The sequence below is a fragment of the Hibiscus syriacus genome, unplaced genomic scaffold, assembly GCF_006381635.1.
Source record: "Hibiscus syriacus cultivar Baekdansim isolate YM2019G1 unplaced genomic scaffold, ASM638163v2 tig00112281_pilon, whole genome shotgun sequence".
Taxonomy (NCBI): Eukaryota; Viridiplantae; Streptophyta; class Magnoliopsida; order Malvales; family Malvaceae; genus Hibiscus; species Hibiscus syriacus.
Genome location: NW_024063292.1, coordinates 2127422 through 2153377, shown reverse-complemented (window position 1 = coordinate 2153377; position 25956 = coordinate 2127422). Strand labels below are relative to the sequence as shown.

At 35.5% G+C, this 25956-nt stretch overlaps 1 protein-coding gene across 2 annotated transcripts; it reads right to left on the bottom strand.

The window, feature by feature from the left end:
- Positions 1-631: 631 nt before the first annotated feature.
- On the bottom strand, positions 632-25729 carry LOC120177078 (autophagy protein 5-like). Of its 2 annotated transcripts, XM_039183322.1 has the most exons (8): positions 25496-25729; positions 25300-25424; positions 25131-25197; positions 24667-24756; positions 23983-24070; positions 21992-22126; positions 1162-1288; positions 944-1028 (listed from the first exon to the last, which is right to left on the bottom strand). In XM_039183322.1, the coding sequence occupies exons 1-7, from the start codon at positions 25592-25594 to the stop codon at positions 1176-1178; spliced, it is 717 nt and encodes a 238-aa protein (XP_039039253.1). In that variant the 5' UTR covers positions 25595-25729; the 3' UTR covers positions 944-1028; positions 1162-1175. The 2 variants fall into 2 exon arrangements, with proteins under 2 accessions (XP_039039252.1, XP_039039253.1); XM_039183321.1 differs by lacking the exon at positions 1162-1288 and having other exon boundaries at positions 632-1028; positions 25496-25723.
- Between the last annotated feature and the right edge of the window lie 227 nt (positions 25730-25956).

Sequence of the window (25956 nt, the reverse complement as noted above, 5' to 3'; positions counted from 1 at the left end):
CTCCAAGTTTGTTATACTCTTTGTACATTTGAAGTTCAATCTCTTTAATTTTGAGGAAATTAGTGATTTTTAAAAGAATTTCAGATTAAAATATTTTAAATCTAATTATCAACACTGTTAAAATTCTTCTGCAAATAATTTATTTATTTCAAAATACTACATCAACAAATTTAATAGAAAAAGTTTACGATATTAACAATTGAGCTTAAAATTTTCCAAATGTAAAAAAAGTACAAGGACTTGTAATATATTTTAACCTAAAAGTGTTGTGCCTTAAGAAGACAATTAACTAATAATATAGTAATTTGAGTATTACTTCGCTTGACACCGTTAATATTATAATATTATATAGGAGGATGTGAATTTAAGTGTATTTAAACATGTAATATCCCTCGTTTATTTCAATAAAAGAAAACTACTTTAATCGAGTAATTCCAAGCCCCACACCAAAACACCCAATGAAACATATCTTCTTAACAAATAAACCATGTGTTAATATATGGGGGGGAAAATCAATCAAGTGATCGAACTGGGCCGCCAAACCTATCCTAGCTCGGTTCATGGTTACCTATACACAATACAGTGGCTTCCTTTTCTAATCAACATATTCACAGTTTAAATGAATTAAAAGTTGAGGCCGTAACCTTCTCGTCACAAAGGGAAAACATGTCCAAATGTAAATCTGGGATTTTATTGGCCAACTTTGACATAGACACAGATGTGAAGGAAATAATCCGGATTTATTAAATTGTTTGCCACCCAAGAAAAGGGTATCTCTAGCTTCGGTTCGATACCCTGAATTCGGATAAGCTTGATTTCAGCACTATTGGAAATGTTGCCAGCCTCTGGGTTTTTATATGATCTTTGTCCCTGGTCTTCCAGTACTTTATCACTGCTCACATCTTCATTGGGATTTCTAACTGCATCCTCAAAATCTACTCCACTTAATTTTACATTCGTTAAGGACTCATCCGAAAATAATTCTGGCAGAAGGATCTTCAAAGCATCACGTAAAGTGAAGCATTTATCTGCACAGGAGGAGCAATACAGGAATAAAATAAGCCAATCAAAGCATATCGGCTATAAGCAACCGATTCATTTCCACATGCAATAGTTTCCAGTTCACATGCTTGTTTACATAATCGGCTACAAGCATTGCTCCTTCTTTACGGTTCTCAAATGGTCGATTTATGTAATAGATCTCTCCAACTATCAACTAGGGGCATCTCATCCAAATCATCGAAGTCCTCTCTTATGCTCAAAACATATAATCTAACTGGAACTTTTCCTAACAAGAGCTCACCAACAATTATAATCAAATAATTTAAGGATGATGAAAAGATTTATACTAAAAGCAACATCCCAACCAAATTCAAATGTAACCTGAATTGTTTTTCTTCAAGCATATGCATCAATTAGTTAAGATGCACATTCTCATACTGATTAGTGTTTGCTTACGGTGGTACACTGTTAACATGAAACAGAATTTGTACTGATTACTGCAGTTTTCGATTTCAGATGGACTATATAAAAACAAGTTACTTCACAATTGTAGACACCCGTTTTTGACCGAGATTAAAAAATTAATTATATTATTATTATTATTAATACAAATTACATTTTGCAGGCCTTGAAGTCCATACTTGTTTGCAACCCAAGCCTAGAGGCCCAACACTTAGCAACCCATTACAAGCTACAACCAAGATCCAGCAAAGACCCGACCCTTGACCATCTCAAATGCCATCTTCAGCATCTCACGTGAAACCTGCAACAAATCCTCCAAAGTCAATAAGAATCAATCATCCACCGGAAAATATACCAAAGTCAAAACCAAACACAACCCCGAAAAGCAAGGGATGATTTCACCTAAACACATCATTATCCTACCAACACAAGGAAATTAACATGAAACAAGGGGATTCGATGATAAAAGAGGAGACAGATTCGAAGAGAAAAAAAAAGACCATTAGCAAGCAAAAAGGAATAATAGAGGGGTAGTTTCAACGGGGACTGGGGGCTCAGTTTTTCAACAAAAAAGAGAGAAAAAAATTGAAAACAGGGGGAAACAATTGTAATTGGGGTATTAGAAAACTCAACAACAAATATTTATAAGAGAGATTAGCAGTTGCAATCGAAGAAGATCTATTTTTTTAGCTTTTAAAGGAAAGGCGTTGGTTCACGAAGTGGTCATCAAAGTAGAAGGCGGTCATAAAATGGACAAGAGTTTTCATAACAAGGAAATAAAGAACGCAGAAGTGAGGTCGTGGTCCGAGGAAACTCAGAGGAAGAAAGGTGATAGTCTGACTGAATATTATATCGGTACTACCAGAGGTTGCTCCTGTCAGTCTAAAGCAAAATGATCTGCAAGAATTACGTGAAATTTGGGAGAGTTGGAATTCTGATGTGAAATATGCTTTCTTGCAAAAAATGGTGACGTAGCCCTTTTGTTGTACGTGAAAGTAAATGAACCCTTGATTAAAGCTCTGATCCAGTTTTGGAATCCAGCGTATAGTTGTTTCACTTTCAACAAAGAAGACATGACTCCCACGTTAGAAGTACGCCTCCCTGTTTCATTTTGAAACGATACGTTTGGATAGGATCTACTCGAAGGCCACAAGAGTGCAATCCTTTAAAAGCAAACTCGCAAAGATTACCGGAATAGGAGAGTGGTTGCTGACCGAATACAAAAGAAAGAGGAGTCCGATTGTTTCCCTTGGTCGTGCCTTAAAGAACTTATTGTCAAGCATAACGATATCGAGAAGAGATGGAGATGTTTGCTTTGGGGATTTACGGTTTAGTGATTTTCCCGAAAGTTCTTTGTCATATAGAATCCGCTGTAGTCGATTTATACGAGCGTTTGGAAAGGAAAGTGAATCTTGTTCCTACGATTTTGGCAGAGACATTCAGGGCACTTAACAGTTGCAGAAGAGCAGAGAGTAGCCACTTCACTGGGTGTGTCCAGTTGCTTACTGTTTGGATACGTAGCCACTTCTGGAAGATCGATCGAGAGTACAATCGTCGGTTTTCAACTGCCTATTTGCCCTTAAAAGATTTCCTCACCAAAGAATGGCTAGAGCATCTCCCCAGGAAAGATTGAGTTTCATTTTTCAGAAATCTACAAGATCATGATATAGTATGGTGTGTCCCCTTGTTAGTTTTTGTCAATGTATTGTACAAATGCGGGGATTTCGATTGGGTAACCCTATTAGGGTTATGGGGTGGAGTAGGTTATGCTCCACTAATGGTGTTAAGGCAATTTGGGGCACGCCAATTCGTCCCAGCTACATTCGGCCTGAATACGTCTGATTTTGTGTACTACGGGGATCACTACAAGAAAACCGCTCGCGTAATATCAGATGCATGGAAGTCAACCTTTAGAACCGATTTGGTAGCAGCCGAGGTCATATTGACATTGGATTATGTGGTATGGAGAGCTGTAAGGAAGAATGATGTCATTCCCTTAGCGGATTGTGATCAAGTCATTTCTTTGAAAGTACAGTTTAGATACGTGCCGTCTAAGTTGGAGATACTGAAGAGTGAATACGAAGCCGAAATTACTAGAAAGGAGGCAGAGTGTAAAGCTCATAGGCAAGAAAATTTCATGTTAGACATCGATAAGTGGTTTTCTCTTTTGGCTCTGACGTCTCTAACTCGACGATCCTTTTCGGCCTTGAGCTTCAACCTCCACTGTTCTGAAGTTTTTCCGAGCCCAACAATTTCTCGGGCTCGATTCATCATTCGATAGTCGCTCTGCAAGTTAGCGAAATCGGCCTCAACATCGTCTTTTTTCTTTCGCGTAAGCTCAAATTGTTTATTATAGAACCCCTTATCGATGCCCAACATGAAATTTTATTGCCTAAGAGCTTCACACTCTGCCTCATTTCTGGCAATTTCAACTTCGTATTCACTCTTCAGTATCTCCAACTTAGACGGCACGTATCTGAACTGTGCTTTCAAAGGAATGACTTGATCATAATCCGCTAAGGGAATGACATCATTCTTCCTTACAGCTCTCCATACCACATAATCCAATGTCAATATGACCTCGGCTGCTACCAAATCGGTTCTAAAGGTTGACTTCCATGCATCTGATATTACGCGAGCGGTTTTCTTGTAGTGATCCCCGTAGTACACAAAATCAGACGTATTCAGGCCGAATGTAGCTGGGACGAATTGGCGTGCCCCAAATTGCCTTAACACCATTAGTGGAGCATAACCTACTCCACCCCATAACCCTAATAGGGTTACCCAATCGAAATCCCCGCATTTGTACAATACATTGACAAAAACTAACAAGGGGACACACCACACTATATCATGATCTTGTAGATTTCTGAAAAATGAAACCCAATCTTTCCTGGGGAGATGCTCTAGCCATTCTTTGGTGAGGAAATCTTTTAAGGGCAAATAGGCAGTTGAAAACCGACGATTGTACTCTCGATCGATCTTCCAGAAGTGGCTACGTATCCAAACAGTAAGCAACTGGACACACCCAGTGAAGCGGCTACTCTCTGCTCTTCTGCAACTGTTAAGCGCCCTGAATGTCTCTGCCAAAATCGCAGGAACAAGATTCACTTTCTTTTCCAAACGCTCGTATAAATCGACTACAGCGGATTCTATATGACAAAGAACTTTCGGGAAAATCACTAAACTGTAAATCCCCAAAGCGAACATCTCCATCTCTTCTCGATATCGTTATGCTTGACAATAAGTTCTTTAAGGCACGACCAAGGGAAACAATCGGACTCCCCTTTCTTTTGGATTCGGTCAGCAACCCACTTCTCTCCCATTCCGGTAATCTTTGCGAGTTTGCTTTTAAAGGATTGCACTCTTGTGGCCTTCGAGTAGATCCTATCCAAACATATCGTTTCAAAATGAAACAGGGAGGCGTACTCTTCTAACGTGGGAGTCATGTCTTCTTTGTTGAAAGTGAAACAACTATACGCTGGATTCCAAAACTATCAGAGCTTTAATCAAGGGTTCATTTACTTTCACGTACAACAAAAGGGCCACGTCACCATTTTTTTGCAAGAAAACATATTTCACATCAGAATTCCAACTCTCCCAAATTTCACGTAACTCTTGCAGATCATTTTGCTTTAGACTGACAGGAGCAACCTCTGGTAGTACCGATATATAATATTCAGTCAGACTATCACCTTTCTTCCTCTGAGTTTCCTCGGACCACGACCTCACTTCTGCGTTCTTTATTTCCTTGTTATGAAAACTCTTGTCCATTTTATGACCGCCTTCAACTTTGATGACTACTTCGTGAACCAACGCCTTTCCTTTAAAAGCTAAAAAAATGGATTTTTCGATTGCAACTGCTAATCTCTCTTACAGATATTTGTTGTTGAGTTTTCTAATACCCCAATTACAATTGTTTCCCCCTGTTTTCAAATTCTTTTTTTTGTTGAAAAACCGAACCTCCAGTCCCCGTTGAAACTATCCCTCTATTATTCCTTTTTGCTTACTAATGGTCTTTTTTTTTCTCTTCGAATCCGTCTCCTCTTTTATCACCGAATCCCCTTGTCCTTCATGTTAATTTCCTTATGTTTGGTAGGATAATGATGGGTTTAGGTGAAATCATCCCTTGATTTTCGGGGTTGTGTTTGGTTTTGACTTTAGTACAATTTCCGGTGGATGATTGATTCTTTATTGACTTTGGAGGATTTGTTGCAGGTTTCACGTGAGATGCTGAAGATGGCATTTGAGATGGTCACGGGTCGGGTCTTTTCTGGATCCGGGTTGTAGCTTGTAATGGGTTGCTTAGTGTTTGGCTTCTGGGCTTTGGTTGCAAACAAGTATGAACTTCAAGGCCTGCAAAATGTAATTTGTATATTTAATAATAATAATAATATAATTAATATTTATAATATTTTTTAAGCCCGGTCAAAAATGGGTGTCTACAACAATATTTTGATAGCGCTCGGTAGGGTTCAACAACTGGAAACTGAATAAGTTGTTGTCAAACTGCACATATTATTGAATTAGATTTTTTATAAGAGTTATAGGCCTCGTTAAAAACTCCCTTCATGATTAATGGAGCTTGTAGAGAAGCTCCTCAATCAGCGGAATGAGGAAAAGAGTGCCTTAAAATTTCATTAATAACAAGAAAAAAATACATAACAATTACAACACCCAGAAAGTTCCCTTACATAGAAACCTTAAAACCAAAAATAATATCCCTTATCATCAACACTGAATTCAGCCTATTCCAGCCTTAGCTAAGGCACCAGCCTCTAAGTTAGCTGTCCTAGCAACCCATCTAACCACACCCTCAAAATCTTTGAGCCTATCAACGATATCTTTCACAATAAAAACATACACATATGGACATAGTTCAACATTCTTGATCCAATCCACTGCCACCTTACTATCACTCTCAATAATCAAACGATCCTTAACAAGCCTTTGAAAAGAGACAAAGAAAAGTAAACCCTTTTGAATTGCTTTAAGCTCCATCAAGATAGGAGGACCCGGACCAGAAGGCTCCTTGAAAGAACCTAAAATCGACCATTATCATTTCTTAGAACGCCACCTAAACCACTCCTCTTCCAATCAAAGCTAGAAGCAGCATCAACATTCAATTTAATGAAGCCCTTAGGAGGAGGAGACCAAGGAATCTTAGATACATCGATTTGAATACTGAACTAGAATCCCCTAAAAAAGAATCAGATATAAGAGAAACCTTAGGAATAGAAATCTCATTGTACATGGCTAAGAACCAAAAAGCAAGCCTAAACCTTGCTAAGAAAAATAAATCGGTCTGGTCTAACATCCCTCTTTGAACACAATTGCATTCCTGACTTTCCAAATGGTCCATAGAACAACCCCTGGAACAAATGACCATATAACAGAATTGGTCTTCAAATCTTCCCATGCTAGGAGAAAACTCTTAGCATTTGCATGAAAAATAGAATTGAGCCTCCAAAACTTCATAAATTTATTCCATAATGTCCACACAATAAAACAAATAAAAAATAAATGTGTTGAAGACTCCTCCACCAACTTGCAAAGTGGGCATAAACATCATCAATACCTTGAACCCCTTTTTTAAACAGTTCTGTCTTAACTGCCAGCTTCTAAAGAACAACTTGCCACACAAAAGATTCCACTCTCGGAGGCAGCAGACCCCTTCAAATTATGTTTTTCCAAAAATGAACTTCATCCGAACTCAATGAACACAACTTAACATAAAGCTAACAGAATACACGCCATCCCTGTTGCCTTTCCATATCAGACCATCATTGGATTCTTTGGATAGACTGAAATTCGAAATGATTGACATCATATTAGACCATTGTTCAAATTCCCAATCATTCAAATTTCTTCTCAATTGAACATTCCAAAACCAACCCATAGATTGATATTCACCAAACTCAATTAATTTGCCAAGCTTGTTTGAGGAAATAGAAAACAATCTAGGAAAAATGATCAAAAGCGGATAATCCATAGCCCAAGGATCTTGCTAAAATCGAATGAACTTACCATTACCTACCTGAAAACTACACATGCTTCAAAACTTCGAACCAAAGTGTCTTCTTTGAAATAGTTATTCACCACCGATCTCCAAATCCAAGAAGCTTGAGTTGGAACCTTGCTATCAAACAATAATAATGATGAATCAATATAGTATTTGTTGCAAAGCATCTTCCTTCAAACAGAGTTTCTGTCATTAGCAAACCTCCAAGACCATTTGTTGAGTTAATCGATTGACGAATTTGGCCAAGAGGGGGGTGAATTAGCAATTAAAATTTGGTGGAAGCTTTTGCAGAAAATTGAAAGTAATTGCACAGCGATTTAGAGTGGTTCGACTTTCTCAATCAAAGTCTACGTCCACTACCTTAGCTATCCACACTAAGGATTTTCCAACAAATTCACTAATTTGTTCTTTCTTTTGAGGTCAAAGAGATAATCTTACAACACCCACAAGAATATACCTCAATTCTTGAGAACACTCTTTCTCAAAGAGAAGATTACAAATTTGCAAACTTACAAGGAAAACCTCACAAGGTAAGATGTTGCACAATTCTAGAACAAGAAAAGAACACTCAAAGATAATTACAAATGAGCACAATGGTGTTCTTGAAAGCAAAAATATTGAAAGGAAAATTGGCTTGATTTGCACAAACTTGGTGTTTGATGCTTTCTCTCTTGTTTCTCTATGATTTCTTGTTGATCAAGGGCTTCAGAACTTGTTTAAATACACCTTGAATCACTTTTGAACGTTGGGGATGATTAGTGAAGATCATATAGCCGTTTTAGTGTGAAAACAATTAATAAAACAGCTTGGAGCGTGGGGGAATCGATACCCCCTATGGGGAATCGGTTCCTTAAGTGTAAAATTCAAATTTCGACCGTTATACAAGGGGGAATCGGTACCCCTAGGGGAATAGGTTCCCTCCGAGCATACTGGAATTCTCGGAGCCAAACCATTCAGGGGGGAATCGGTACCCCCTTGGGGGGGAATCGGTTCCCTCTGAGCAATCTGGAATTTTTGGCTTTAAAATTGTTCGAAATACTTTATAAAATTATTTTGAAATTGTTTTAAGATTAAAAACTTAATTTTACACTTTGAGTAAGGATTAAAAATGATCTTTAAAAGATTTGGAGTAATGTTTTGATATTCGAATAATTCTATCGATATACTTAAAAAATCATTTGGAAAATCTTAAAATTCATTTAACTTAATTTGTTATATCGAAATATCAAATGTTTTCAACAATCTCACCCTTTTTGATATAACAAAACATTTTAGTAATTTTAAGATTTTAAACCAAGTTTTGAAATTACTCCCCCTTACTTTAACACTTCTCTCATTTATCATTTAAAAACTTTAACACTTCTCCTTTTTTTTTAAATCAAAAAGACATTTTAAAGAATTTAAACAGGTTTTGAAATCATTTAGCCAATTGATTATATATAATATAAGCTGCTAGATCACAAGCAAGAAAAACATTAGCCATTAGTTTCATAATCAATATTCATAATTAATGTGAAATGACAAATTGGTCATATATCTAAATATGAAGTAAATGATGCAATAATGAATAAATTTAATCACACCAAATAGATAATTTCTAACCATTCATGAATCCAAACAAATTCAAAGTCAATCAATCCACAAATTCAAAATGTTGAAACAAGTTTGGAGTTCAAAGCAAAACATTGAATCACATATCCGGATCAGGAGGAGGAAAACGAGCTCGCATAACGGTCATTTCGTTAGTGAGGTCATTAATACGTGCGTTGGTTGCTTCATTATTTGCACGCATTTCCCGAAGAATTTCTAATTGTTGAGCTCCCATTGTGGATAAATGGAACTCTATAAAAGTAAAGCACGAATCCATAGTTGCGTATCGAAAATCGAATGTTTCCATAAAGGATTGGAAATATGGAGGCATTGGATGCGTTTGTTGTGCTTGCTCTTCGAGCTGCTCCTCAGGGTGCTCAGGTTCATCTTCGGCTTCATCGATGTCTCGCATTAATTGCTCAAGCCCGAGATCTTCGTCAGCTTCGGGTGGAGCTTGTGAAGAACTAGCTCCCGGAGTATTTGTAGAAGATCGAACCCATTCCCCGGTTTCCTTATCCTTAATTCATCCCGCTCTCGTTAAGGAAAGAAGGTTAATTTGTTTCTTAAGAGGAAAAACGGCATCTAGACCGACTCTAAGCCCAGCTTTGAAAAACAGATTACTCAAAATACAATCGTAAACAAGAGATGAACAAAGTTTTTTGTTAGGAACAAAATTTACAGTTTCAACAATTTCAGCAAAAATAATCTGAGGTAGGTTGATTTTAATATTGTTTTCGAAACAATGTAACCACCAAAGATCTAAGGCTCTAAGAGTAGAATAACGACCTCCGGAGGTCGAAACGACCAAGAAATCATTAGATGAAGAAAACGTTCATGAAAGTCTAGGACACTTGCACTATCCCTTCTTTTATAACGAGATCCTAAAACATGTTTTTCATTTGAAATACCATCATTATCTAATCCGAATGTATTGGCTATGTGAGCCGAGTTAATATATAAGAATTGTCCTAGAAGGTAAGAACGAATTCCTATGGTTTCGGTTTCAGTTTGGTTTTTAACACAAACGGCATTAGAATAGAAATACGAACAGTTGATGGTAAAGGATAGGTTCAAGGTCAAAGAGTTATCAAATTTCCACTCTTGTAAAAGAGGAAGATATTTAAAATTGATAGCTAACATAGCTTGACGAGAAGAAATACGTTCTTCCCGGATTTTGTAAGAGTTGAATATTGATAATACCAAAACGATGATTTCTAGGACCAGGATGATTGAAACACGAATTTTGAATAGTCAAGTTAGGATCAATGGGATTAGGATTAGAAATTGGAATAGGAGGATTTGGAGGTGGATTTGGTTGACGGCGTGAACGACTAGATGAAGACCTAGCACGTTTAGGATTGGACATGGTTTAGGAAATCGGAATATAACTGATAACCTGCAATTTAGAAAACACATGTATGCAATTCAATCAATCCCAAAACTCAATTGAGTCCTCAATATTTCAAGGTTCCCTAAATCAATCCTAATGGACAAAGTTTTTGAAAAACTTTTGAAAAATATAGTTTTGAGAAACAATATATGTATAGTTTTCATAATAACAACATAATTTAATCAAAATACAATAATTTGAAAATTAATTTTTTTATTTCGAAAATTTAGAAAATTTTGAAAAAATCTTGTGTTTTTGATGAAATTAGTTGTAATATCTAGTTTCTAATCACTAAATAATCATGCCCGATCAAAAATTCAACCTAGAACTAATTAAAACTAGTTCTATGTTCATAAATTGATAAAAAGAAGTTTTGGAAAATACCTTGAATGATTTCAGATTTGAGTGAGATTAGATGAAGTTTGCACGTTTTTTATGATTCCAACAGGTTTAGAGGATGATATTTGAAGTGAATTCCGATTAAAAACGTTGATTTGAGGCAAGAATGGAGATTTGAGAGAGTAGAGGGAAGAAACGGCGTGAAGGATAAGAGAGGGTTTGAGCAAATATGGGTTCTGCCCGTGTTAAAACCAGAACCCTAGGGGGTATCGATTCCCCTGTGGGGGAATCGGTTCCCCTTCAAAGGGGGAATCGGTTCTCTCAAGGGGGGATCGATTCCCTCTGCACCAAAATGCTAAAAATTCGATTTTAAACATCCAAATGCTAAATTAATTTTCTCTAGTGGTATTGGCAACTCATATATTGAAAATTAATCATGTTCAAACAATTCAATTAATCTTTAAAACGATATTTGAACATAAAATTAATTTTCATCAAGAATCATAAACTCCCCTAACTAATAGCAATGAATGCAATCAAAAAAATTACTATTATAAGCATTTTTCATTTATTATTAAAAGTGCAAAAATTATTTTAAACACTCAGTGAAGATAGATTGGTCAAACCTAATTCTCTCCTAAGTGTCCAAAATCGTTCCTTGTCTAAAGGTTTTGTAAAGATATCTGCTAATTGGTGCAAAGTATCAACAAATTCTAGAACTACATCTTCCTTAGTGACATGGTCTCTAATGAAGTGATGTCTTATTTCAATGTGCTTAGTTCTAGAGTGTTGGATGGGATTTTAGTGAGACAAATAGCACTAGTATTATCACACTTGATAAGAATGGTACCTACTTCAATTTCATAATAAAAAAGTTGTTGTTTCATCCATAAAACTTGCACAGCAACTACCAGCTGAAATGTATTCGGCTTCAGTGGTAGATAATGCAACATAATTTTTTTCTTTGAAAACTAAGAAATTAGCATATTTCCAAGGAATTGGCAAGTACCGGAGATGCTTTCCTATCTAATTTGCATCCTCCATAATCCGCATCAGAAAAAGCATACAAGCTAAAGCTAAAGTCTCTAGGATACCAAAGTCCTAAACTAGGAGTGTCTTTAAGGTATCTAAAGATTCTCTTAACAGCTAGTAAATGTGATTCTTTAGGACATGATTGAAATCTAGCACATAAGCAAACACTAAACATAATATCCGGTCTACTTGCAGTTAGATAAAGTAGAGATCCAATCATTGACCTATATAATTTATATTTACACATTTACCTCCTTCATCTAAGTCAAGCTTTGTTGAAGAGCTCATTGGAGTGTCATGAGGTTTCCCATTTTCCAGTCCAAACTTCTTGAGCATATCTTTGATGTACTTAGCTTGATTGATGAAGATGTCATCTTTTCTTGCTTGATTTGGAGTCCCAAGAAAAATGAGAGCTCCCCCATCATGCTCATCTCAACTCACTTTGCATTAACTTAGAAAATTCTTGGCAAAGAACATCATTAGTAGAACCAAATATTATACAACATAAATTGAACTACTAATAATCTTACCTTTATGCTTCAAAAACAATGTAGTGTCAACCTTCCCTTTTGAAAAACCTTTTTCAATTAAAAAATTTGACAATCTTTCATACCAAGCTCTAGGAGCTTGCTTTAAACCATAAAGAACTTTTGTCAATTTAAAACATGATCTGAAAAATTTGAATCTTCAAAACCTGGAGGTTGTTCCACATACACTTCTTCTTTTATAAAACCATTTAAAAATGCACTTTTAACATCTATTTGATATAATTTAAATTCATTGAAACATGCAAATGCTAATAACATTCTAATTGCTTTCATCCTAGCTACGGGAGCGTATGTTTCATCATAGTCTATGCCCTCTTCTTGAGTATACCCTTGAGCAACAAGTCTAGCCTTGTTTCTCACTATATTACCACTCTCATCAAGCTTATTCTAAATACTTATCTAGTACCTACAGTAGATTTATTACTAGGCCTTTCAACTAATGTTCATACTTTACTTCTCTCAAATATTTAACTCTTCTTGCATAGCCATAATCCAATGTTCATCATTTAATGCTTCTTTAATATTCTTAGGCTCTATGCATGAGATAAATGCAACATAATTACAAATATTTCTAAGAGAAGATCGAGTTGTTACCCCTTTTGATGGACCACCTATAATTTCACCATCCTTGACATAGTTGTACTCTCTTGGATAAGATACTTCTCTTTCTTCAATGGTTAGATTCTCAAGAGGATCATGAGTTTTCCTCATTTTTCTTTTCTTCCTTTGTGATGGTTCTCCAACGTCATGTCTAAAGTCATTTGTATTTATAACACCTACACCATCATTCACACAAGAATTCTCATCGGAAGGGGATTATCACCGAAAACATGTATAAACTCTTCTACAACTAAAGTTCTTTTTATTAAATACACGATAGGCTTTAGAATTTAAGGAATAATCCAGAAAAATTCCTTCATCACTTTTAGCATCAAATTTGCCAAGGTTTTCTTTACCGTTGTTTAAAAACAAACATTTACATCCAAAATGATAAAATAACTAATGTTAGGCTTTTTATTTTTGAAAATTTCATATGGAGTTTTCTTTAAAATTAGCCTAATCATTACTCGATTACAACATAACAAGCGGTATTTGTGCTTCCGCCAAAAATATTTTGGCAAATTATTTTCACAAAGCATGGTTCTAACCATTTCTTCTAAAGTTCGATTTTCCTCTCAACAACTCCATTTTGTTGAGGGGTTCTAGGTGCTGAAAAATGCTAATTACAAAATTCAGTAATCCAAGATTTTCAAATTTAGTTCCATGATCACTCCTACACTAGTTATAGAGTAACTTTTTTCATTTTGGATTACTTTTGAAAACGTGATGAATTGTTCTAATGCTTCATCTTTAGTATTTAAAATAGAACCCAAGTATATCTAGAATAGTCATCTACCAAGGCAAATGCATATTGTTTTCCACCCAAGATAGTAGTTCTAACTAAATCACCTTGAATTAACCGTTGCAAAACACTCTACTAGCATGTCCTAATCTCCTATGCCATAGCAAATCATCATGCTCATCCCTAGCAACTAGGCACAAAAAGTCATATTAATATAAATCTAAATGCATCATATATATATATCCCTATTTTATGACCAACAAGCATAATCGAAAATAGATGCAATGTTAACAATTTTGCAATCATTTAAATAAAACATTGTATCTTTTATCAATTTATTTTTCAAATATTCTTTTAACCTATTCACATAAAACATTATACAATGTTGATTATAGAGATTAAGAGAACATGCATAAAGTTTTTGAAAATGTTATGCATTAAAACTTTATAATATTTAAACAAAAATCTATGCATAAACATTAAGAAAAAAATTTAGGTCAAATTTTGCAAAACCAAAGTTCTTGAAAAATCGATATCAATTGTTAAAGAGATATCAATTATTTTTTAAAAACAATTTGACCAAAAATTAATATGATGAACTAGAGTTTATAAAACATTACCAAAATTTACCATTCATCATACAATTTTTCAACATACATGAGATAAAACATAATTCAACTTTTTAAAACCTCATGCATGCATAAACTAAATGAGCAACCAAATAATAAAAACATTAAGTTAGAGGTTACCCATTCCCTTTTTATGTGTGGCTTAGAGCATCTTGAATATCATCATCTTTATCACAATTGCTCACACACCTACAAGAGACATTAAGTAGATTTTGGTATCCAAATTGCTTTGGATCCTTGAACATTAGTTTCAATGCCTCTTGTTCCTTTTGGAACCCATACTTGTCTAATTTTAAATCGTTTTCCTTTCTTTAAAGGACAAGTAAATTCCTTATAACCATGATAATGACAATGTGAACATATTGTCATTATTGAACTAGATGAATTATTTAGAATGATCTCTTTTTCCTCTTGTTAAACATTCAAACTTATCTTTCAAATTGAATTTTCTTTTTCAATATTTTCAAATTTCATTTTTGAGAGTTCTAAATCATTCTTCAGATTTCATTTTGATTTTCAAAATCCATTTTTCATTTCTAGAAGAAGTTTGTTTAATTTGAAAATTTCTTTTTCAAAGTTTTCAGATTTTATTTTTGAAATCTCTAACTCCTTTCTCAACATTTCATTTTGATTTTCCAAGTCTGTTTTAGCTTTCAAAAGAAAATCATTTTTAGCAATAAATTTAGAAATCAATTTATTGTATTTGGAGTTCATGGTCTCAAACTCTGAAAATAATTTAATATAAACATCTTGTAACTCATTAAAAGATTTTGAATTTGATATATTTGAGTTAGAAGATACATTTGGCTAGGTGAGAACTAATAGAGACATCACTTTTATTGATTATTCTTCTTCCTTGTCTCTATAGATCTCCTCAAGCTTATCCCACATTTCCTTGCACTTGAACAAGAAGAAACTCCTTTATATACATTAGGATCAATTGCACAATACAACATGTGCATAGCCTTTGAGTTTTGTTGAGCTTCCTTCCGTTCTTGAACACTCCACTTCTTTGTCTTCTTAGTAGGAGAGGAATATCCTTTCTTGATTATCATCCAAGCTTCCATATCAAAATGCTTTGATGAATATCATCATACACCTCTTCCAATGACGATAATTTGTTCCATTGAAGTGTGGGTACGTCAATAGGTCTGGATTCTTCCAGGAGATGAACCGGAAGTAGACACCATCTTTATCGATTTAACTCTTCCCGGATTGACTCAAGAGGCGATTAAACCTTCAAATGAGTGAGGCTCTGATACCAATTGTTGAGTTAATCGATTGACAATTTGGCCAAGGGGGTGAATTGGCAATTAAAAATTTGATGGAAGCTTTTGCAGAAAATTGAAAGTAATTGCACAGCGATTTAGAGTGGTTCGACTCTCAATCAAAGTCTACGTCCACTGCCTTAGCTATCCACACTAAGGATTTTCCAACAAATTCACTAATTTGTTCTTTCTTTTGAGGCCAAAGAGATAACCTTACAACACCCTCAAGAATATACCCAATTCTTGAGAACACTCTTTGCCAAAGAGAGATTACAAATTTGCAAACTTACAAGGAAACCTCAAGGTAAGATGTTTGCACAATTCTAGAACAAGAAAAGAACTCTCAAGATAATTACAAATGAGCACAAATGGTGTTCTTGAAAGCAAAATGAATATTGAAAGGAAAATTGGCTTGATTTGCACGTTGGGGATGATTAGTGAAGATCATATAGTTTTAGTGTGAAAACAATTAATAAAACAGCTTGGAGCGTGGGGGAATCGGTACCCCCTATGGGGAATCGGTACCCCCTATGAGGAATCGGTTCCCTAAGTGTAAAATTCAAATATTTCGACCGTTATACAAGGGGGAATCGGTACCCCTTGGGGGGGAATCGGTTCCCTCCGAGCATACTGGAATTCTCGGAGCCAAACCATTCAGGGGAAAATTGGGTCCCTCTGAGCATCTGGAATTTTTGGCTTTAAATGGTTTGAAATACTTTGTAAATTATTTTGAAATTATTTTAAGATTAAAAACTTAATTTTACACTTTGAGTAAGGATTAAAAATGATCTTTGAAAGATTTGGAGTAATGTTTTGATATTCGAATAATTCTATCGATATACTTAGAAAATCATTTGGAAAATCTTAAATTCATTTAACTTAATTTGTTATATCGAAATATCAAAATGTTTTTCAACACCATTTCCCTAATAGAGCTCTATTCATATTGTTAGATTCAGCACACCCAAGCCTCTCTCATTCTTTGATTTACACACAATGGACCAATTAACCTAATGTATCTTGTTTTTATCAATATCCCCCTCCCCATAAGAACTTAGACATAATTGAATTTAGGATTTTGTTAACCGAGGTTGGAATCTTAAACAAAGACATAAAATACATTGGAAGCGAGCATATGACCGACTTAACCAATACCAATCTCCCTACTAATGAAAGAGTAGAAGCCTTCCCAGCAAGTTTCTTGTAAAAATTCTGAACCACCGGATCCCAAAGAACTGATGAATTCCTGTTAGCACCAAGAGAAGTCCTAGGTATTCTGAAGGAAAGCACCCAACTGAACACCAATAATCCTTGCCCAATCCTCAACCTCCTGTTGATTCGAATTAATTCCAACAATTTGCATTTCTTTAGATTCAACAGAAGTCCAGAAATAACCTCAAACACTCTAAGAACCCTCTTGACATTCAAAATCTGCATCTTCGAAGCACCACAAATTATGAGGTCATCGGCAAATTGCAAATGAGTTAAGTTCATTGACCCCTCCTCCTACGTATTACCAATCCAGAAACAACCCTTCAGAAACTGCCTTTAGAAGTAGTAAAATTAAGTTCCCCTACTAAATTGAACAGTGGAGACAGAGAACAACCTTGACGAGACTCTTTGCCTTTGGGAATTCTTCAGAGGGAACCCCATTGACCAATATGACACAGGCTGTAGTTACACATTTCCTTATCCAGCCACTCCATCTGGAACCAAGCCCATCTTCTCCATAACTTTAAACAGAATAGGTCAACCAACTGTATCATAAGCCTTCTTGAAGTCCACTTTAAAAACACAACCCTTGAGTCATTTCTCCTCAAAAATCAATTCCCTCATTAGCATAAGATAGCAGTCCAAAATTTGACGACCAGTATGAAAGCGAATTGTGTGGAACTGATGATGTCTTCGATGCAACTTCTTAACCTCCTCGGAAGACATTTAGATAGGATCTTATACAACACTCCTACTAAGCTAATAGGTCTATAGTCATCCAAACCACCAATGATGGAGGTCTTCGGAATGAGAGTGATGAAAGTGTGATTAATGCCATGTTCCCAATCTTTCCCCACGTAGAAATTGTGAAAAAAATTCAGAATGTCTTCCTTTAGGACAAACCAGAACCTTTTGAAAAAACCCAAATTTAATCCATCTGGCCCAGGAGCTTTGTTACTGTCACAATTTAATGTCTCTCAAATTTCTTCCTCCGAAAACTCTTTCTCTAAAAGAAGACTTTGCTCCAAGGAAATTCTAGAAAAATCAGCCCTATCTTTCACTTCCAATATAGACCTAAAATTAAAGATTCTGAAAAGTGATCCCTGACAATGGCCTTGATAACAGTGGGGTCTTGGATAATCTTTCCTTTTACATTAGAGCATTCATAGCATTTCTCTTTCTCCTAACTGAAGCACAGTATGGAAAATCTGGCGTTGCGATCCCCGTCTTCTACCCATTTCGATCTGGAATTTTGGTACCAAATCTACTCCTCTATCTTATAATTCTCCATAATTCTATCGAAGGGTATTCAACTCTGCTGCTTTTTCACTATCACTTACATCTTGCAACTGCTGGACCTCCTCTAATTTGTGAATATTCCTTTCTAATTCTGTAATCGATTCCTGGAAACTGATATCTCTTCCCAGCCCAATTTTTAATGGCTAGTTTGGTTCTTTTCAGGATACTCAAAATTCCAGCTTTTCTCTGATTTTTCTTGCAGTCTTGAATGGAAAAACTAACCAGATCCTCAAAGCCATCCTCATCCATCAAATAATTAAAGAGTCTAAAAGGTTTTTTTACCCCAATTTACTCCTCCATTCTGAAGAATTATAGCATTATGATCTGACACTGACCTGGGAAGTAAAGATTGAGCGATTTTGGAAAAGCAGCCAAGAAGTAGGATCAACCAAAAACCTATCCAGTCTTACAAAAGTGGGGATATCTTGATTATTGCACCATGTGAACCTACCCCCATTGAAAGGTAGATCAATTAACCCTGTTTGTTGAATAAAATGTCTTAAGATCCCCATAGAATTTTTGTTGAGATCTTCCTACCTTCTCTTCTTCTGACAAGTAAACATTGAAGTCCCCTCCCACGCAAAAAGGAAGATTTTGTCCTTTCAGGAATGTGCACAACTCTTCAAAAAAATTAGCTTTCTTATCCTCCACTAAAGGTCCATAAACATTAATGAAGCCACATCTAAATTGATTAGATCGAAATTTCCCTAAAATAGCAATAAATCTTCTACTAATGTACTTATTTTCCAGCTCGAACGTGTTGTCATCCCAACAGCAGAGTAAACCTCCTGATGAACCAACCACTGGTGATTCTATAAACCCATGAAGATTATTCATCCCACTCCTAAGAAAAGATCTATTTATCTTCACAGATTTAGTTTCTTGCATCCAAAGAAATGAAGGAGAATTCTTAGCCACCAATCTTTGAACAGCCCTCTGTTTCTCCTTTCTTCCCAAACCCCTAACATTCCATGAAATAATTATAAACTGTCTTCATAATTAATTGATCAGTAATTTGATTACCCCATAATAAAAACACCTTAATTGACGAAATTCATGTCTTTCTCCAAGTTGATAATTTTTTCCAAAAAAGTTGTCTTCCCTTGCTTAAAAGATACCCCCAGTAGCTTACTAATTTCCCAAGTACCTAAGGCTTCCTCCAAGAGATCCGAAAAGGCTGAAGATGATACTGTTTTGATACTAAATTGATCTAATGCTTCCCTTAACAGTAGTCTTCTGGCTCTTTTGTTCAACGAATTGGATTTGAAACCATAACTATCTCTTTCTAAAAACCATCCTTCAATCTCATTATCCAAGCTCCTGTCAAATGAAAGTCCTTCAATAGGTTCCACACAGCCTTGATTGTTCGAATCTGCTACCAATTTAACTGTTTGAACTGAACTTAAGGCAGATCATTTTCCTTCTGACTTCCAAGGACTCCTTCTGTTTCGGATATAAAGTTTTGGTCATTCCCAAACCAAAATTCTCTCCCTAGACCTTTTGTAAACCCTTTTATAGCATAATCTTCTCCTCTCCAACGGTTCACTCTTTGTAGATAACGAACTTTTAGACCGATAAAACGATATGTCCCTTGAATTTCTTTCTGTAAATTCTGTATTAGACTCTATCAACATTAATTCAGCTTCTTGATCCTCAATTCTAGCACAATCAGTCGAACGGGTATTTGGATTCTCTCCCTTATCTTCTTCCTCTTTACTGCCAGACACAGGTAGAATAATTTTCTGTTCCATTTCCCGAATTTTAAGTTGATTTTTAGAACTCTCTTTTCTTTTTTTCAATTCCCATAATCTTTAAATTAAAGGCTGGCCCAGCTGGATAGAGTCTCAAAAGGGGAGACATGGGCTCACTGTCACTTTCGGTATAGGCTTCTTCATTTTCCAGCAAATTGGAATTTTTCCTAATACCTAACCCTTCAAAGTTTTCTGCTGATTTTCTCCCAGAAACCAGAATATCTGACAGACTTCCTTTATTATGTTCCCCAGCAATCTCTTGTTGCCTCGACTTTAACTCTCCATAGCTGTCATCAAAGTCTGCAACTCCAGTACCATCCATATACTTGTCAACTCTGTGCCGAGTTCCTTTGTCAGGCTAAACATTTTTTTCAAACTTTTCTGCTGCCCAACCAAACATCTCTACTGCCCGATCTTCCTCCTTCTCTGACGCTGCACCCTTAGCAGATCTATCCTCCGACTCCATCTCTGAATACAATTCTGAAGCTACAGATGATTTTTTAAAAAACAAACCCTATCTTTATCTTTACCTTATATGATCTCCCATAAGATCCTATTGTGATAGCTTCAGGAACGTCAAAGGGGCTCGCCACCCTCAACAGCAACCTTGCCACCGCCATATCTTCTCTTTTCACCGTAGATTCATGAATACACATCAGCTTCCCTCACCTCTGAACAAGCTTCTCCAAAAAAAGAAACATTCCAACACAACATAGGAACACCATCAAGTTCCACCGAACAAAAGGCCAATGGAACTCCCTCTTCACTCAAAAGAGGTTCAAGCCAATCAAACCAAAAATAAATAAATTCTCTTTCTTATTCGACCACACCTCATTAAGCTCTTCAATCGAACCGAAAGTCACCAGGCAGGATTTCCAAGCGTAGCCCCAGCTGGCAATCTTTACCTTAATCCCATCACTGGCCAAACCCTTTTGAACCAGTTCTAAATCGAATAAAGGTTTGATAATTCCTGTTAAAGATCTTCTAACCCAGTCAGATTCATCCGAAGGGATGTGTATCTCCCATACATTTCTCATCCCAGGAGCCTTTCGAGAACATTCTCTTTGGTCCTTTAACACCATTGCATCCCTACCATTCAAAACCAAGGCATCCTTGTATGATCTTCCATCTCTCAAGTTGCTCAAAGATAAATCTCCCACTCTTTTCATCCTATATTCTCCCCTGTTTAACTCCTTTTTCCCTGTCTTGGGTCTGCTGGAATCAGCATTCCTATACCTATAGCTTTGGTATTTCGCAGCCCCTACAGTGACTCTCTTCCCATCAATCCACAGTCCATTGATGTTTTCAATCGCCTTCTTTAAGCCTTTCTCCTTCTCAAATTGAACAAAAGCGAACGTTTGATTCCTATACTTAGAATTTTTTGAAACACTCAGAATGTAAACCCTCACTACTTTTCCCTGATGTTGGAAAAGTTCTCTAATTGTTCTCCTAGATACCCTCTTACTTAAGTTATCCACAAACGCTGTCCATTCCTCGCCGGAGGAAGGATGACTTACCTGATCTATTTTTTCTCTCACCCAACCACTCTCTCTCTCTTGACCGTTCTCTCTCATCTTTTTTTTTTATGCACCTACCTTTTTGTTGTTTATGATTGAATCAGATTCATAGTTGCTTTTGTATCGTTTGGTTTGCTAAGTTGCTAATTATGGTTTCTTACTAGTAAGGATGGAAGACTGCCAACATGTACATTCAAAGATTATGATCATCATACATCAAGAACAAACCCCACTCAAGAAAAGGTGCAATAGACACATTGGAAATAGGTAGATAATTGATGCAGATAATGGAACTGTCAAGAATACTCTGGGATTTGTGTGATAAAGGACCAATACAAACGGCTTTTAAACTAGATGTAATTAACTCTCATTTTAAGATTCTTTAGGTTAGAGCTTATATTGTTCATTTTCTATTTTCCTAGAACCTTAAGTGTTAAGGCCACTTTGGTAATTCTCGGATTTGTTAGAATTCAACAACCCAAAGCATTAAATATTCCCCATTTGTTATGAAACATATGAGAACCCGATAACTTGACTTGATGCAATTCATGTGTCTTTGTCTTTAAGCATAATAACAAAAATGCAAACCTGTCTTGACTTGAGCAGTCAAATTGGTTTCTCCAAGGGATTGTTGAGCTTTAGGCAAGCACAAACTTGTATACTCATCGTCAACTGTTGAAAGTTTATGCTTAGATGAGACTCGTTGGTAGGCTTCCAAATTACCTGTCAGAACCCAATTTTAAGGGTCAAACTTGGAACATTGATAATTTCTCAATGGAAAAAGAATAGGGGGGAGAGAGAGGGGGGATGGTGAGGGAGGAAGAAAGAAATGTCACATAAAGAAGGTATACATGCATATTTGATTGTCAATACTACCATGTTTTGCAAGACCAAAGGAAAATACATCATATTTTATATATCAATTATTATGATTCGAACATTTAACCCTCTCCATTACAAACTAAACATCCATTTTTCTTTTTTAAGATATCCCAAAAAATTGTCATTTTTATTTATTTGAACTAGAATGATCACTGGACAAGCATACTAAAGAATTTGAAAGGTGATACTACAAAAAGATTAAATTTCTTTAGATAAGTTGGAACATTTTGCCAACTATGGATGCCATTTTCATGGAGTAAAAACGCAAATTTCTAGATAAGATTAGATAACAATCCGAATCAAGAAGAGCTGAGAATTAGAGAGAGCAGCAAAATTAGGCCGAAAGAAATTGCAAATTTGTTTGCTACAATATCAAGCAAATATTAAGGCTTGTCTAGTTATTATTATTAAGCTCATTTTTCTATATCAAGTGCTCCTACTTATGACATTAAAGTCAATTCAGCCATTGGAAATAACTTTCAAGAAAAAGTTCTTTGTATTCCCTTAGAAACCAGATGACTAACCACCAGGATGAAATTTTATTATTCTCTATTGCTGCTCTCAATATGAAGACTTTAAATCCTTATTTAATATTGTGCTTCTGGTTTAAGCTATCATAATACTTGAATTATAAAAGACCTACAAATCATAACATCAACTCCTGAATTTTCCTTTGACACCTTTCTCGTTGCATGCAGAAAATGATCCTAAATCTTAAAACCTGTAAGTATTGAATAGTTTATATGGGAAACATAGACCTAAATATTTTATTATTTCTTATAAAAAAAGAAAAGAAATATTTTATTATATATTTCTCAACAAATCATCTTTTACACAACCGAATGTACTTAAAACAACCATTCATTTCTTTCTCCCAAATCAACAAAGACTTCATTAAACCAGCGGACAGGAAAGGGAGACAGATTTTCCACTCATGACTGGGAGAAGCAAAATGAAATTTAGATTTTCCCATATTTAAAATATATAATATATGCGAATTCGGAAAATCATAATATTACATTAACTATTTTACTTTTAAAGTGTAGCCTTTGACAAATTGAGACTATGCCTAAGAACAAAATAGGAAGGCTAGTGCAGTTGTTGGCTATAAGAAATATGAAATTGTGTAGATTCAAGAAATGTGTAAGCTGACAGAAGCAAACACACATTCAAGTGATGAAATCCATAAATTGTGAAAATTGCTAGAACTAGGTTCATTTTAGTTAGAATTCCCCCCAGGAATTCATTCCATTAATCATGATCATGCAATGACCCATGTAAGTGGATTAAGCACCGATTACTCAACAGACCAAAACAAGCTACTCAAAAGTAATCAAAGTTATCCAGCTGTAAATAATTTAGCTTACTGCATTCCTCAACGTGCCCCAATGAAGCTACCTGAAGTAACTAAATATCAAAGTGCTCTTTTGCATCCTAGAAGAAAATTTTAACTCATGGCATAACTTTGTTGATCCATACTAGATCATAGAATAATAAGAAGCCAGATCAAGGCTCAAAATGGCAAAAAATTGCTTCAAAAATATATTCCAGCTGTAAATATGTATTTATAGCTAACACCACCTTAACCCTGGACTGCTTTATATTATAACTATATAACAGAAATTTCCTACTAAAAATGATTAAAGACCAAATGAAACAAGCACTAGTCTTGAGTCCATATTAATGAACATACATACCATTCATGATAGAATTCCAAAGCTCCAGCTGATCAGACTGAGACATGTTCATAACATTCTTGCAATTTCCATTCATTATGTATGCTGCCTGTTGGCATAATAGAACACTGTTACAGATGAACAGTGACAAAACATATTTTAATTATCCAATTCAAATGAAGATTTGTTACAAATAGAGACTAATCTGAGAGGAGTATACAAAAGCAACTAAGTGGCTATGCATATGGACAATCAAGATACGCCAAGTTAAAAGAGAGAGAAAGCAAGCATGGTGAGAAACATCAAAATCCAGCATTTAAGGAATTTTGATTTACTTTGTTCTGTACTTCTTTTACGCTTTTTCCTTTTTAAAACCAAAATATGCATCTTACAAAATAACCAAAAAAAGCATCTTAAAAATATAACAGAAAGTGCCAAACTCTAGAATCGCAAAAGATGCCAGGATGACCTTTTCAACTTTTAGATGTTGCCTTTTTATCATTAGCTTACAAAGGATATAATGAAGAAAAATATCATAATTTTAACTTACTTTTCATTTTTCAACTATACAAAGCAATGAATGAGAATAAAATTGCGCATATACAACAATATAATACCTAGTAAAATTGTAAGCATTTTGACCAATAGTAGCAGTGAGTTTCCCATGAAAATGGCGTTATCAATTTCTAGGACATCTGTACTAACCTCTTTCAATGAATTTATAAAGCTCCACTTTACACAATCTTCCCCTTCACACGGTATCAATACATTTCCGGGAAATCCTCTAAAATGGACCTGTAGTCAGAAAGATTAAAACCTTCAATTGATAACTAATTAATGGGGTAAAAAGTAAGAAATTAATTACGCATAAGAACCTATATCCTAAAAAACATTCCGGTCCTACGAATTACCCGCAGATAAATTTTTTTCCCATCTCTTGAATCTCCCCCGCCCCTTTCTTAATGTTTATTATTTTTGGGGTAGGTTTAAATCATGCATCAAAGTTCAAGAAGCAAGAGTAGTTCAATAATCCTTTTATGTAGTAGGTAAAGAAACAATGATTCAGCATTGCTATAGAAGGGAAATATATTCATAGGCAACCTAGAACAGAAAAGCATTCACTAATTTATATTATGATAAAACATTAGTTAAAGGGAACCTCAACCTACAGTGATATTCCAAGGCCTTTCAGGCTCGGGGCAAAGAAGATCGAAAAGAACTCCAGTTGGTATGTACCTGCAACAAGAACAGCTTTCGGATTTCGGGTTTCAAATGTATTTGAATAATTAAACAATACAAAACAAAATTCAAAGCAAGTAAGTTTAGAGAAAGAAAAACCATTTGAGAGGGAGGCCATTGTAATCGAACCAAATGGTATCAACCCCGGGAGGGAGTGTGCTGCTAAAATAAGGCTTAATCAAAGGCGCTAACAGCGGCAGGTATCCGATCCGCGGAGCTAAGATCTGAAATGGTTTAGAATTAGCAAAGCAAAGGTAGAAAGAGAAAGGAGAAAGACACAAGAACAATAGTTGACCAGAGCAGGAGGAGGAGGGGGCAGAGCGGTGACTTGGGATTCGTGGAGATGGATCTGAAGAGGAATTGCTCCTTCCCATACAAACTTTTGTGCTTCCATTGAGCTTTCCGAATTCGGAATGGAGGATTGAAAAGGCGACGCCACCGACGACGGTGGCAGGGTTAAAAGAAGGGTTGGGAGGAGATGCGCTCTGTTTTGACAGAGAAAAAGAGATACGATAAACTACGTTAAACTCTCTAATCACGGAACATGGTTTGCGTTGCGTTCCGAATAAGTTCTTGTATAGCATTGTTTATTAAAAATGGTTTTGAGATCAAAGTAGTTTTGGAATTATAAAAATAAATAATTTTTGAAGGAAAAATATATTGGAAAAGTGTTTTTAATCAAAATATAAAAAAATAAAGTTTATGTATTAAAATGAAATAAAAATGATAGTGTAAGTGTTAACGTATAATTTACCC

Bases quoted from the DNA above. Each gene is read 5' to 3' on its own strand.
- LOC120177078 (XM_039183321.1), bottom strand. From the start codon at position 25,594: ATGGAAGCACAAAAGTTTGTATGGGAAGGAGCAATTCCTCTTCAGATC. The intron at 25,425-25,495 runs GTCAACTATTGT...AAACCATTTCAG, and splicing joins CCCCTCCTCCTCCTGCTCTG to ATCTTAGCTCCGCGGATCGG. The intron at 1,029-21,991 runs GTTTGCATTTTT...CCTCCTGTGCAG, and splicing joins GACTGCTCAAGTCAAGACAG to ATAAATGCTTCACTTTACGT.